Source organism: Heteronotia binoei, chromosome 10 (assembly GCF_032191835.1).
Source record: "Heteronotia binoei isolate CCM8104 ecotype False Entrance Well chromosome 10, APGP_CSIRO_Hbin_v1, whole genome shotgun sequence".
Classification (NCBI taxonomy): domain Eukaryota; kingdom Metazoa; phylum Chordata; class Lepidosauria; order Squamata; family Gekkonidae; genus Heteronotia; species Heteronotia binoei.
Window position 1 is genome coordinate 14092316 of NC_083232.1, and position 13591 is coordinate 14105906.

The window sequence follows — 13591 nt, forward strand, 5'->3', positions numbered from 1 at the left end:
AAATTAATAACACTTTAACACAAAAAAAATGCAATGCAATAATTTGTAATAAGCATTCATTTTTATTTAACAAGTGATTTTCCAGCTTCCTTCTGTGCAAGCTTATCAGTTCTGGGAAAAAAAATATTCTTGTAGCATCACAGTTTATGTTAGACATAGCACGGCCACTCAGACTTGAGGTTCTCTGTGAAGAGAAGGGGTTTGGACCAGGGGTGGAATTCCAGCAGGAGCTCCTTTGCATATTAGGCCACACTAGGGTTGCCAAGTCCAATTAAAGAAAAATCTGGGGACTTTGGGGACGGAGCCAGGAGACTTTGGGGGTGGAGCCAGGAACAAGGATGTGACGAGCATAATTGAACTCCAAGGGAGTTCTGGCCATCACATATAAAGGGACAGCACGCCTTTTTAAATGCCTTTCTTCCATAGGAAATAATTAAGGATAGGGGCACCATCTTTTGGGGCTTAAAGGGACACATTTTAAAATGGATCAGAAGCTCTACAACATGATGCCTAAAGGTATGTTCTCCCCCCCCCCGCCCCCAGATTTTTTGAGAGCGGGGGAGGAGGATGCAATTTTGGGGGTCCCCTGCCAGGGCGGGGGGGGGGTTGGGAAGCCTAGGCCACACACCCCTGATGTAGCAAAACCTCCGAGAGCTTACAAGGCTCTTTTTTGTAAGCTCTTGGAGGATTGGCTACATCAGGGGTGTGTGGCCTAATATGCAAAGGAGCTCCTGCTAGAATTTCACCACTGTCTGGAACAAATGACCTTTCTGGCTCCAGCTTGGTGCGGTGGTTGAGAGCCGTGGACTCTAATCTGGAGAACTGATTTGACATCCCCGCTTCCGTCTTGCAGGTCTTTGCAGGGATTTTTACAGCAGAAATGGTGCTGAAAATCATTGCGATGGATCCTTATTACTATTTTCAGCAGCGGTCAAATATCTTTGACAGTGTGATCGTCTTCCTGAGCTTGGTGGAATTGCTCATTCCCAAAGAAACTACCCAAGGAAAAAGTAGGGGGAAAGGAAGCCTAACGGTCCTGCGGTCACTGAGGCTGGTAATTCTTTCGTTCTTTTTTATGTCTATTCGCTGGGGATGCAATGCAGGCTTTCCCGTACACAGCAGACGATGAGAACCGTCTTTATCAATTACAAGCATTTGGAAGGCCCCGACATGAGGAAGTTGTTTCAGAGAGAGGAAACTGTAGCCAGGAAGTCCTAATGTCTTCCAGGCCAACCCTGCATTGCAAGGCCTTTTTTGTAGCAGGAACTCCATTAGGCCACACACTCCCTGAAGTAGCCAATCCTCCCGGAGTTTACAGGAGGCCCTGTACTAAGACCCCTGTAAGCTCTTGGAGGATTGGCTACATCAGGGCTGTGTGGCCTAATATGCAAAGAAGTTCCTGCTACAAAAAAAGCCCTGATAATAGTTGAGGTTTTATGTCAGATTGTTTATATGCTACTGTGCCTTTTAACAGGGCTGCCAACTTTGGGTTGTGAAATTCCTGGAGATCAGGGGGTGAGAGCATGTTTGGGAAAGGGAGGGACAGCAGAGATCAGTTTCCTTGAAGAAAATGGCTGCCGTGGAGGGTGAGCTCCATGGCTCTATACCAGGACTGGCTCTCATTGAAATCAATGAGCTTACACCAGAATACCCCCAAACACCTCTGCATAGAATTGCAGGATTAGAAAATTCCTTTCAAAACTTTGCCAAGCTATGAATGTGTATAGAGCCATGGAGCTCACCATCCACGGCAGCCATTTTCTTCAAGGAAACTGATCTCTGCTGTCTGGAGATCATGTGTAATTCTGGGAGACCTCCAGCTTCTGCCTGGAGGCTGGGAACCTTATTTTAAGCAAGTGACCTTCTGGGAAAGGAGGTGGCAGTTAGCAGACATTAGTACTAAAGTGATTTTAGTTTTGAGTCATGCCTGGTGCGTTCTTTACTACTCGTCTTGCCTTTCCTTGTGATAGGAGTCTTAACACATTCATAGCCTGCAAAGTTTTGAAAGGAATTTTCTAATACTGCAATTCTATGCAGAGGTGTTTGTGGGTATTCTGGTGTAAGCTCATTGATTTCAATGAGAGCCAGTTTGGTGTAGTGGTTAAATGTGTGGACTCTTATCTGAGAAAACCGGGTTTGATTCCCCGCTCCTCCACTTGCAGCTGCTGGAATGGCCTTGGGTCAGCCATAGTGGTTAAGCATGTGGACTCTTATCTGGGAGAACCGGGTTTGATTCCCCACTCCTCCACTTGCAGCTCCTGGAATGGCCTTGGGTTAGCCATAGCTCTTGCAAGAGTTGTCCTTGAAAGGGCAGCTTCTCTCTCTCTCTCTCAGCCCCACCTACCTCACAGAGTGTCTGTTGTGGGGGGAGAAGATATAGGAGATTATAAGCCGCTCTGAGTCTCTGATTCAGAGAGAAGGGCGGGGTATAAATCTCCTGTCTTCTTCTTCTTCTTCTTCAGTGAGGTCAGACGAGCATAACTCTGTACAGGATTGCATTGCAAAGTCCAAAAGGCCATTCTGAATGCGATTGTCAGGCCCAGATGAAGATCCATGTCTAATGTCCTGGCATCCAGACACCTAGTTCAGCTTGCGTTTAAGAGGTTTGGGGTAAATTAAAGAGAAGTGCCAGAGCGCACTAATGAGGCTATTCTTTTAGGCACATAGAAAGGGGATAGCTAGGGCTTTTTTTGTCGCAGGAACTCCTTTGCATATTGGGCCACGCCCCTAATGTAGCCAGTCCTCATGGAGCTTACAGTGCCTCTCCGCCTACTTGTCTTCGTGTTGGTCATGGTGATTGGGAATTTAGTGGTGAGTTTTCAGTTACTTTGCGTATGTGCGTGTGCAGGGGTGGAATTCCAGCAGGAGCTCCTTTGCATATTAGTCCACACAAAAAGGAGCCCTCTCAGCTTTTGAGGGATTGGCTGCATCCAGGGATGTGGCCTAATTTATTTATTTATCTTATTTATTTCATTCGATTTGTATCCCGCCCTACCCCACCGAAGCGGGCTCAGGGCGGCTTACAACATAAAACTCTAACAACGAATCAGCTTAAAATACATTAATAGTTAATACAATACAATAAAATAAATAGTTAATGCAATTAAAATAAAAGAAGCCTGTTTGAAAGCTACAAGGGACAGGGCCTTCTCCGTAATGGCCCCATCCTGGTGGAACCAGCTGCCGGAAGAGGTAAGGGCCCTGCGGGACCTTACCCAATTCCGCAGGGCCTGTAAGACAGTCCTCTTCCGGCTGGCCCACAACTGACCGGCACTGAGTACTGAACACTGAACATCGAATTTGAATTGAGCGTAACTTAAGACCGCTGAATGATTTTAATGTTTTATGTATATAACAAATGTTTAGATTTTTAACTATAAATTATGTAATGTTAATTTCAATGCTTAATTTTATATTTTATGTTAGTTTTACATGTTGTAAGCCGCCCTGAGCCACCTAGTGGGAAGGGCGGGATATAAATCTCAGATAAATAAATAAAATACATAAAAACATATTTATCAATATACCATGCTACATCTTCCCTAAGTCAGTTCTTCAAGTATGCCAGTGTTCAAATATGGTGATGTTCATGAATTCAGATAATCAGGTATCGGTCAGTTATATGCCAGCCGGAAGAGGGTTGTCTTACAGGCCCTGCGGAACTGTCCCAAGATTCTGCAGGGCCCTCGCCTCCTCCGGAAGCTGGGTCCACCAACAGGGAGCTGCAGTCGAAAAGGCCCTGTCCCTAGTTGTTTTCAGACGGGCCTCCTTTGGCCCAGGGATTGTAAGGAGGTTCTGAGACCCCAATCTCAGCACTCTCTGGGGAACATGTGGGGAGAGACGGTCCCTAAGGTAGGCAGGTCCTAAACCATATGCAAAGGAGTTGCATCCTACATGTCACTACATCCAAATGTTACAATTTCTGTGCACTCTTCAAGGGCAGCCCAACGGAGAGCCTGAAGCAACAGTCAAGTGGGATTTCAAATCAGGCAGGATCGATACGGACGAGCCAATGTCTTTTGGCATCTAATGATGGGATCCTTTTCTTCCCCAACAGTTGCGAGTCTTCAAGTTGGCAAAGTCCTGGCCGACCTTAAACACCCTTATAAAAATAATTTTGAACTCTGTGGATGCTCTGGGCAACCTCACCCTTGTCCTGGCCATCATCGTCTTCATTTTTGCAGTTGTTGGAATGCAGCTCTTTGGGACCCACTACAGGCGGAAGTACGGCAATAAAACCGGTTGGGACCAACCGCGTTGGCACATGATGGATTTTTTCCACTCCTTCCTCGTCATCTTCCGAATTTTATGCGGCGAATGGATCGAGACAATGTGGGATTGCATGACAATCGCTTACGTGCCTCTCTGCCTGCTTGTCTTCTTGTTGGTCATGGTGATTGGGAACTTAGTGGTGAGTTTTCGCATACTTGGTGTGTGTGCGCGTGCAGGAGTGGGATTCTAGCAGGAGCTCCTTTGCATATTAGTCCGCACAAAAAAGAGCCTTCTAAGCTCTTGGGGGATTGGCTGCATCAGGGAGAGCGGAGTAATATGCAAAGGAGCTCCTGCTAGAATTCCACCCCTGTGTGTGTGTGTATGTGGAAGGATCTGCTAGCAGAATTATGCTTTCCTGTGAATAAAATGGGCAAATATCCATAGCGTTGTCTTCTGTGACTAGCAGTAGCTCTTAACCCACTGGTCCCCAGCACCGTGCCCATGGTGCCCACCAATACCTTTTGTGGTGCCCTCCAAGTGTTGACTGATGATTGATTGATTGGATTTCTAGCTAGGGTTGCCAGGTCCAATTCAAGAAATATCTGGGGCCTTTGGAGGTGGAGCCAGGAGACTTTGGGGGTGGAGTCAGGAGACTTTGGGGGTGGGTGGAGCCAAGAGACTTTGGGGGGTGGAGCCAGGAGCAAAGGTGTGACAAGTATGATTGAACTCCAAAGGAAGTTCTGACCATCGCATTTCAAGGGACCGGACATCTTTTAAATGCCACCCCTCCATTGGAAATAATGAAGGATAGGGGTACCTTCTTTGGGGCTCATAGAACTGGACTCACCTAGACCAATCCTTTTAAAACTTGGAGGGTGTTTTGAGGGGAGGTATCAGATGCTATGCTGCAAATTTGGTGCTCTACCTAAAAAACAAAAACAAACCATAGCTCCCGCAGAGCCCCAGATACCCACAGATCAATTCTCCATTATACCCTATCGGCCTCCATAGGGAATAATGGGGTGCCCAGCAGACATTGCCCCCTACTTTCTGATGACCCTGAAGTGTGGGGAGGCCAGTTTGGTGTAGTGGTTAAGTGTGCGGCCTCTTATCTGAGAGAACCGGGTTTGATTCCCCACTCCTTCACCTGCACCTGCTGGAATGGCTTTGGGTCAGCCATAGTGGTTAAGTGTGTGGACTCTTATCTGGGAGAACCGGGTTTGATTCCATAGCCCTGGCAGAGGTTGTCCTTGAAAGGGCAGCTGCTGTGAGAGCCCTCTCAGCCCCACCCACCTCACAGGGTGTCTGTTGTGGGAGGAGAAGATAAAGGCAATTGTAAGCCGCTCTGAGTCTCTGCTTCAGGGAGAAGGGCGGGGTATAAATCTCCAATTCTTCTTCAGTTCTTCAAACTGGGGATCCCCTGCCCCCACCTGGGGATTGGCAACCCTATTTCTAGCCCGCCCTTCCCATAAATGGACTCAGAAAGTGAGCAGGGTCTGGTGGGGCTATTGCTCGGGAAGGTTTTCGTTTGGCCATCTGGGATTTGATTGGCTGTGTGAAGACTTTTAAAGAATGCCACTTTGGCAGCCGCTTTTCCCAACAACACAAGGAGCTGCCCCGGGTGACTGGAGGTACACTGTGGCAGCCATGTTTGTGGCTGTGCCTTTCATGCCATGTCAGAATTCCAAAGATGCCCACAAGCTCAAACAGTTGGAGACCCCTGTCTTAAGCAGGGAAAGATCTTTCTCCACGCTTGATATTCTTTGACTCAAGGGGTGGCCAAACTTGCTTAACGTAAGAGCCACGTAGAATAAATGACAGAGGGAAGACGTTCAGTGGAAGCTTCAAGCCCTATGCCCCTGGATGACAGAAGAAGATTAGACTGAGGGGGGAGGGATGGGGATGAAAAATATATACTGGAACAACGAGACAATGAAAAATTGTATATTTTAATTAAGAAATAATAAAAATATGGGGGGGAAAAGAATAAATGACAAATGTCTGAGAGCCGCAAGATATGAATGTCAGATGTTTGAGAACTGCAAGGAGGGAGCGAGGGGAAGGAAGGAGAAGAAGAATTGCAGATTTATACCCCACCCTTCTACCTGAATCAGAGACTCAGAGCAGCTTACCATCTCCTATATCTTCTCCCCCCACAACAGACAACCTGTGAGGAAGATGAAGATACTGGATTTATATCCCGCCCTCCATTCCAAAGAGTCTCAGAGCGGCTCACAATCTCCTTTACCTTCCTCCCCCACAACAGACATCCTGTGAGGTGGGTGGGGCTGAGAGGGCTCTCACAGCAGCTGCCCTTTCAAGGACAACTCTATGAGAGTGATGGCTGACCCAAGGCCATTCCAGCAGCTGCAAGTGGAGGAGTGCAGAATCAAACCCAGTTCTCCCAGAGAAGAGTCCGTGCACCTAACCACTATGGCTGACCCAAGGCCATTCCAGCAGGTGCAAGTGGAGGAGTGCGGAATCAAACCCAGTTCTATCAGATAAGAGTCCGCACACTTAACCACTATGGCTGACCCAAGGCCATTCCAGCAGGTGCAAGTGGAGGAGTGCAGAATCAAACCCAGTTCTCCCAGATAAGAGTCCGCACACTTAACCACTACACCAAACTGGCTCTCAAGCAAGGAAGGAAGGAAAGAAGGAAAATAGATGGGGAGGGAGAGGTGGAAAGAAAGTAACTTTAACATTAAACACATTCTCCAAGCTGCTGGATGGCTTGGCTTGGAGATGTGATTTAAAGAGACAAATGTCTTCTCCAAGCTGGTTAATGGGATGGTGGGGCTTTGAGAGCCACACAATATGTGTGAAGGAGTCAGATGCGGCTCCTTAGCCACACTTTGGCCATCCCTGCTTTAACTGGACGTGCTGAGGACTGAGCCTGGGCCTTCCTGTGCTCACCAAGCCATTGTATTCTGCTGTATCTTTAAGCTAAATAACAGCATGGTGGGTTCCATTTGGGCAGGAAGGTATCGGCTGGATATTAGGAAAAACTTTTTGACAGCAAGAATTGTTCAACCGTGGAATCCTCTACTGAGGGAGGGGGTGAGCCCCCCTCCCCCAAAGGCAGTCTTGAAGCAGCAGCTGGATGAACTCTTGTCCGGGATGCTCTAGGTCAGGAGAGTCAAACTCATTTGTTATGAGGGCTGGATCTGATCTAAATGAGACCCTTTTGATTTAATTTCAACCCGTTGGTTCTGGCCCTACCTTCTGTGGCCCCGGAAGGTAGGACCAGAACCAATGGGTTGAAATTAAATCTAAAGAGCTTCAGGCTCAAATTAGGAAGAACTTCCTGACCGTTAGAGCGGTTCCTCAGTGGAACAGGCTTCCTCCTTGGGAGGTGGTGGGCTCTCCTTCCTTGGAGGTTTTGAAACAGAGGCTGGATGGCCATCTGATAGTGATGAAGATCCTGTGAATTTGGGGTAGGTATTTGTGGGTTTCCTACATTGTGCAGGGGGTTGGACTAGATGATCCTGGAGGTCCCTTCCAACTCTATTATTCTATGACCCTGTTGGGCCAGGCCATGCTGGAACGGGCCATGTGTGCACCTATTTAAGAGCAGGAAGCAGAGATATAAACTTTATAAAGGACACAGGCAAACACAAAGATTTTTTTAAAACTTAAAATAAAACATGCTTAAAACATTAACACTCGTTGGTCTTAAAGGTGCTTTCTTTGAATTTCTCCCATGGGATCCAGGAAACTAGGCAAAAGAAGCTCTGGCTCTTTCCCTCCCTCCCCAACAGACCAGGAGGGGGAGGAGCCTCAGCCGATAGAAGGAAGAAAGGCTCAGCTCAGTAGCTCTGCTGTGCGATTGAGAGAGCCTGGCAAAGCAAGCTCTGCCTCTCCCCCTTCCTCCCCAAGGGAGGAGCCTCAGCCAATGGTAAAGATAGAGCCTTTGCTCCGTAGCTCCTGTGTGATTGAGCCAACCTGGCAAAGCAAGCTGAGATGCAGAAGGAAGCAAGAGAGAGGGAGAAGAAAGCAGATGACATTCAGTTGCTCAGGGGCCTGATAGAGCAATCAGTTATTAGCTCCTCCTCCTTACCTATCGGTATCCCTTACACAGGTTCTTCCTGTTTCTGTTTCTTCTTCGCACGGCACCTCACGGACGTGTACCACTGGGAGCCATTTTAACACGTTAAATGATGAAATCTCTCCCTCAGAACTGCTGGAATTTTTGCTAAACATTCTGTTGCTTCCAGGTTCTCAATTTATTCATTGCCCTGCTGCTGAACTCCTTCAGCGCAGACAACCTTCAACTCCCAGAAGACGACAAAGAAATGAACAACCTGCAGATCGCCTTTGCCCGGATCCACAAGGGCCTTGACGTTGCAAAGCACGCCCTGCTGGCTTTCTGTTTCAAAGTGCTCAGGTACCCGCGAAAGGCATCGCAAAAGAAGGTCAAATGCGATTTAGAGAAAAACGGGGAGGAGCACAAAAAAGACGGCGAGGTTGCCGAGAACGGCAAAGTGGGCAACGAGATCCACGGGAGCAGGGGGCGTGAGAAAAATGGAGTGAGGTGCTCGGCTGATGTCCTGGAAGATTTCATCACCAACCCCAGGATGTTTGTCTGCGTTCCTATTGCTGAGGCTGAGTCCGATAGCGAGGATTCCGAAGATGCTGGTGATAAGCAAGAAGCTGTGGTGGAGATAGACTATAATAAGCAGGTAAGAGACCAACACAAAGGACACTTTTTCATAACCAGAACCGGACTCAGAACATAGGACATACGTGTCAAGTCCCCAAACTTCCAGTTAATCACGCACTCCTTGGTGAAATTAGATTTGTTTATTGGAATACTGGCGATGCAAGGCAAGACGTTCCTTGCGGAAACTGACAATGGCAGGAATGCATCCCTTCATATACCTTAGGTTGACAGTTACATTTCAAAGCGAAAGGCACCAAGCAGTGCACCCCTTCCCCTGGATTCCCATTCCCAGGTGCAGGTGCAGACAATGACCTTGAGTTCCCCAGACATTAGGCAGAACGATACTTGTTAAATAGAAGAGATAGCGCAGGCACGCGAAGCGAGAGGAAGCAAAAGCTAGGCATGAGGTTACTACAGTATATACAGCATTAATCAAACAATGACAAGAGACCCTCTGGACAATAAGAAGATGAGAAGAGCCATGTTGGATCAGAGCAGTGGTCCATCTAGTCAGCATCTGGTTTTACTCAGTGCCCAACCAGTTCCCCGGGAGCATCAAAAAATAGGTCAGGGGTTTAAATTACAGGTGGAAAGTGCCAGCTGGATATTAGGATTTTTTGGGGCGGGATATTTTGTATATTTCAGGTATGTGTGTGTGTGTGTGCACCTGGAAGTCATGGCAACCTCTGATGACTGACCCCTACTCCTACCTGGTTAGATGAATACCCGTACCTATGAGCCAGCTGTATCATCTTTTTACGTTTTTATTGTTGTTTGTTTTGCCGGTCACACTAATGTGCTTGTGTCGACCCTTGGTTTTTGAGCCGCCCTGAGCCTGCCTTCGGTGGGGAGGACGGGATATAAATAAAATAAATAAAATACATTTTATTTATTTATTTTTCACATTTATATCCTGCTCTCCCCGCCGAAGCAGGCTCAGGGCGGCTAACAACATTAAATATCCACAATAAAACAATAAAACCATAAAACACTAAAAACAATTACAGCAAGATCAATTAAAATTAACAATTGCACTTTAAATATTGAACAATTTGTAAACGATTTTGGTGCTGAGTTCCATACCATGATGTTAAACAGCTTTGTACTTTAGTGAAGGCCATTCGAAAAAGTGTTGTTTTACAAGCCTTGCGGAATTGGGCAAGGTCCCGCAAGGCTCTAACATCATCAGGGAATTGGTTCCACCAGTGGGGGGCCGCAATAGAGAAGGCTCGTTCTCTGGTAGCTTTCAATCTCACCTCCCTCGGCCCGGGGATTTCTAATAGATTTTGTGATCCAGATCTCAGTACCTTCTGGGGAATATATGGGGAGAGGCGGTCCCGAATTGTAAACAGGACTTACCTAAGGTAAATTACCTCGTGACTGTCTTGTCTCTTGGGGCCAGTTTGTTTCTTGAGTTTCTTCAGTTTTGTTTACCAGAGTGGTGGCAAAGGAAGGCCCATTAAAGCAAAACAAATCCTAGAGAAGCGACCTCGAATCTAAGGCCAGTGTGACATCTTTTGGGCAGGAAACCCAGTTGCGAATGAGAGGAGACCGGAGCAAGAACTCTGATGCCTGGAGCCGAACATCTGAAATCTCGTCTCCTGGGGAGCTAAGCACTCAGTGGAAATCTGAATCTTCACCACTAAAACAAAAAGAGGTAAAAGCCATTTAGCAGTTTATTATTTACTTCCTCTATACTCTGTCTTTCTCCTAAATGGAGACCCAAAGAGGTTTACATCACTCTCCTCTCTGCTGTTTTATCTTACAACAAACTTTTCCACAACCTCATTTTTCTCACTCATAGGTTCCCGTTTTTCCTGTTCTGCATATGTTTTGCTCCCTCTAGTGGTCGATTCTATATTACACCCGTTTATGTCTGTCATAAAGGTAAAGATAGTCCCTTATGTAAGCACCAGTCATTTCTGAGGTGATGTCGCATCATGATGTTTTCATGGCAGACTTTTTACACGGGGTGGTTTGCCATTGCCTTCCCCAGCCATCTACACTTTCCCCCCAGCAAGCTGGGGACTCATTTTACCGACCTCGGAAGGATGGAAGGCTGAGTCAACCTCGAGCTGGCTACCTGAAAACCCAGCTTCCGCTGGGATCGAACTCAGGTTGTGCAAATTTAAACGGCAGGTTTTTGTGCCAGACATAAACCAGTGTAATATCGAATTGACCTTTAGTGGGAGGAAAACACATGTGGAACAGACTTCCACCTGAAGACAAAGGAACTTAGAAAGAAGGAAATTTAGAGTATAGAAAAGCCCAACAACCCTGTGAGGCAGGTTAGGCTGAGAGTGAGTGACTATCTCAAGGGCACCCAACAAGCTTCCATGGCAGAGTGGGGATTTGAATCTGGGTCTCCCAGTTACTAGTTCAAAATTCTAACCATACGCCATGCTAGCTCTCACGATGAAGAGGAGAACTGAGCATACTGATGACGATATATCCTGCTCAGAAAATGGAGCGAACCAGGTTGCAGCGTAGGGACAGCCAAAACAAAAATCTCCTCTCACTTGAGGCGGGACGAATTTCTTGCATTCAAAATTGTTGGCTCCGGGTTCGAGGGATCAGCTGTGCAGACAACCTGAGCCCCTCTTTTGGGGGCAGTTATGGAGCCTGCAGTTGAGAAATGGAGTCGACCTATCGGTGCATTTCTCCTGCCGCCTGCCAAGCCTTGTAAGCGCTTGACTGAAAGGAAAATTCTGCTCTGCCTTTTTTGTTTCACAGAAGACGGACAGCAGCAGTTCTTCAGAAGGCAGCACTGTGGACCTAACAGATCCCGAGGAACGGTTGAAGCATAATCCTGAATTCACTGAGAACTCAAAGGAGCCAGAGGATTGTTTCCCAGAAAGTAAGCATCCTGCTACGACACTTTAGTCTCACCAGAGCAACACATTGGCGGATTCATAGTGGGTATTACCAGGGCTTTTTTTGTAGCAGGAACTCCTTTGCATATTAGGCCACACCCCTCTGATGTAGCCAGTCCTCCAAGAGCTTACACTAGGCCCTGTACTAAGAGCCCTGTAAGCTCTTGGAGGACTGGCTACATCATGTGGGTGTGTCCTAATATGCAAAGGAGTTCCTACTACAAAAAAAGCCCTGGGTACTACTGAAAACCAGGAGTGGACTAGCCACTTAACTTACAGGGGAATTTCCCAGTGACGCTATAGAGTCTACCTTCAGTGATTGCCATTTCCACTATGGGTTAACTGCCCCCCCCCCACAGAGGACCATGGTATAGGAAGCTAAACAACTGTAGCACCACGAAATCAAGACAAATATTGATCGATGACTGCTATAAATTATATTCTGTTGCTTTTTGCAATAAACAGTGTATTTACAAGTGTTGCGTCTATTAATCTAACAACAAATGCTGTGTTAAATCAAATGCTCGTTCAAACCGTAAATGCTTGCTGTAATAATCCAATATTTTAGACATTCAGAAAAGAATCATACACTTTATAAAGCCCACAAAGGAGCCATTATCGACAACGAAGAAGTAGACCGAACACAACTCTGGGTAGAGAAGTCAGCAAGGCAACATTCAGATTTACAGATGTGTCCTCGGTCTACAGTCACCTTCACTTAGGGTAAAATCCTCCTCCTGGGGTTTACTGTAGGCTGAGGCTATGTCTGTAAATCTGGATGGTAATACCAACTGACTTAGTACTTATCATTTAAGAATGTAGTGAACTGGCTTCAAGTTTCATTTCATATAAATAATATTATGCTGAAATCATTACAACTATTTTTTTCTCCAGGGCTGTTTTGTTTTTTGGTTTTTTTTTGGTAGCAGAAACTCCTTTGCATACTACTGCACGAAGAGCCCTGTAAGCTCCTGGAGGACTGGCTGCATCAGGAGGTGTGTGGCCTAATATGCAAAGGAGTTCCTGCTACAAAAAAGCCCTGTTTTTCGCTGACTTTTCATGACCTGATGAAGGCTTAAGGAATGGGACTCTGGACTGGCAATTTATTGCAATCCTAGATAAACATTTCTGTCTTGATTTCCTTCAGGGGACTGGATCTCATTAGTCTGTCGATAGGCTGTGGTTCTGGGAGCTCTCCAGGCCCCACCTTGAGGTTGGCGACACTATCGTGTCCCTCACCCCACCCCACCCTCCCCTTTCCTTCCCTCCCCTGCAGCAGCTGCCAATGATACAAGGCAGAGACCGAAAGAAAAGGCATGTGATGTCAGAGCATGAAATGCAATTTAATGATGTATTGTGGAGGATGAGATTTTGGTATGGGCGCACCATTTTGCGGAGTCAGTCTCATCCCGTGTGATTGATTCTATTGTGTACTCATCCACAAAAGCTTATGCTCAGGGGTCATTTTGTAGAAAAACAGACGGTGGGGCTCATTAGCATAACTCATTATCATAAGCCAACTCCCCCCCCCCAGCCAAAAGTAACCTGATGCAAAAAAGGAGAGCCCCAGGCGAGCGAGGCCTGCTTGGGCTGCCTAGAGATCCAGCCAACCCAAGCAGGCCTCGCTCACCTGGGGCTCTCCTGGGCCACCCCCCCCCTACAGTCAAAAGGTCAGCGAGCCACCTGCCACCCAGAATCACATAAGAAGCGGAGAAAGGGTGGTGTGGGCATCTCCAGGGGTTAACGAGGGTTGCTGGGGATGTGGCAAAGCTCCTGGCTGCCCACTCTCCTAATCCAGGGATTTGTTATGCAGCTGTACCTCCTATTCAATGGACAAGGTAGG

At 47.0% G+C, this 13591-nt stretch overlaps 1 protein-coding gene across 1 annotated transcript in view; it reads left to right on the plus strand.

Moving 5' to 3' along the window:
• The window catches only part of LOC132578352 (sodium channel protein type 5 subunit alpha-like), a 111261-nt gene that overhangs the window by 73067 nt on the left and 24603 nt on the right, over window positions 1–13591 (plus strand). The window contains exons 30-33 of the mRNA XM_060248296.1: window positions 854–1054; window positions 4058–4411; window positions 8430–8894; window positions 11609–11732. Coding sequence (XP_060104279.1) covers window positions 854–1054; window positions 4058–4411; window positions 8430–8894; window positions 11609–11732 — 1144 coding nt within the window. The remainder of the gene's footprint in view (window positions 1–853; window positions 1055–4057; window positions 4412–8429; window positions 8895–11608; window positions 11733–13591) is intronic.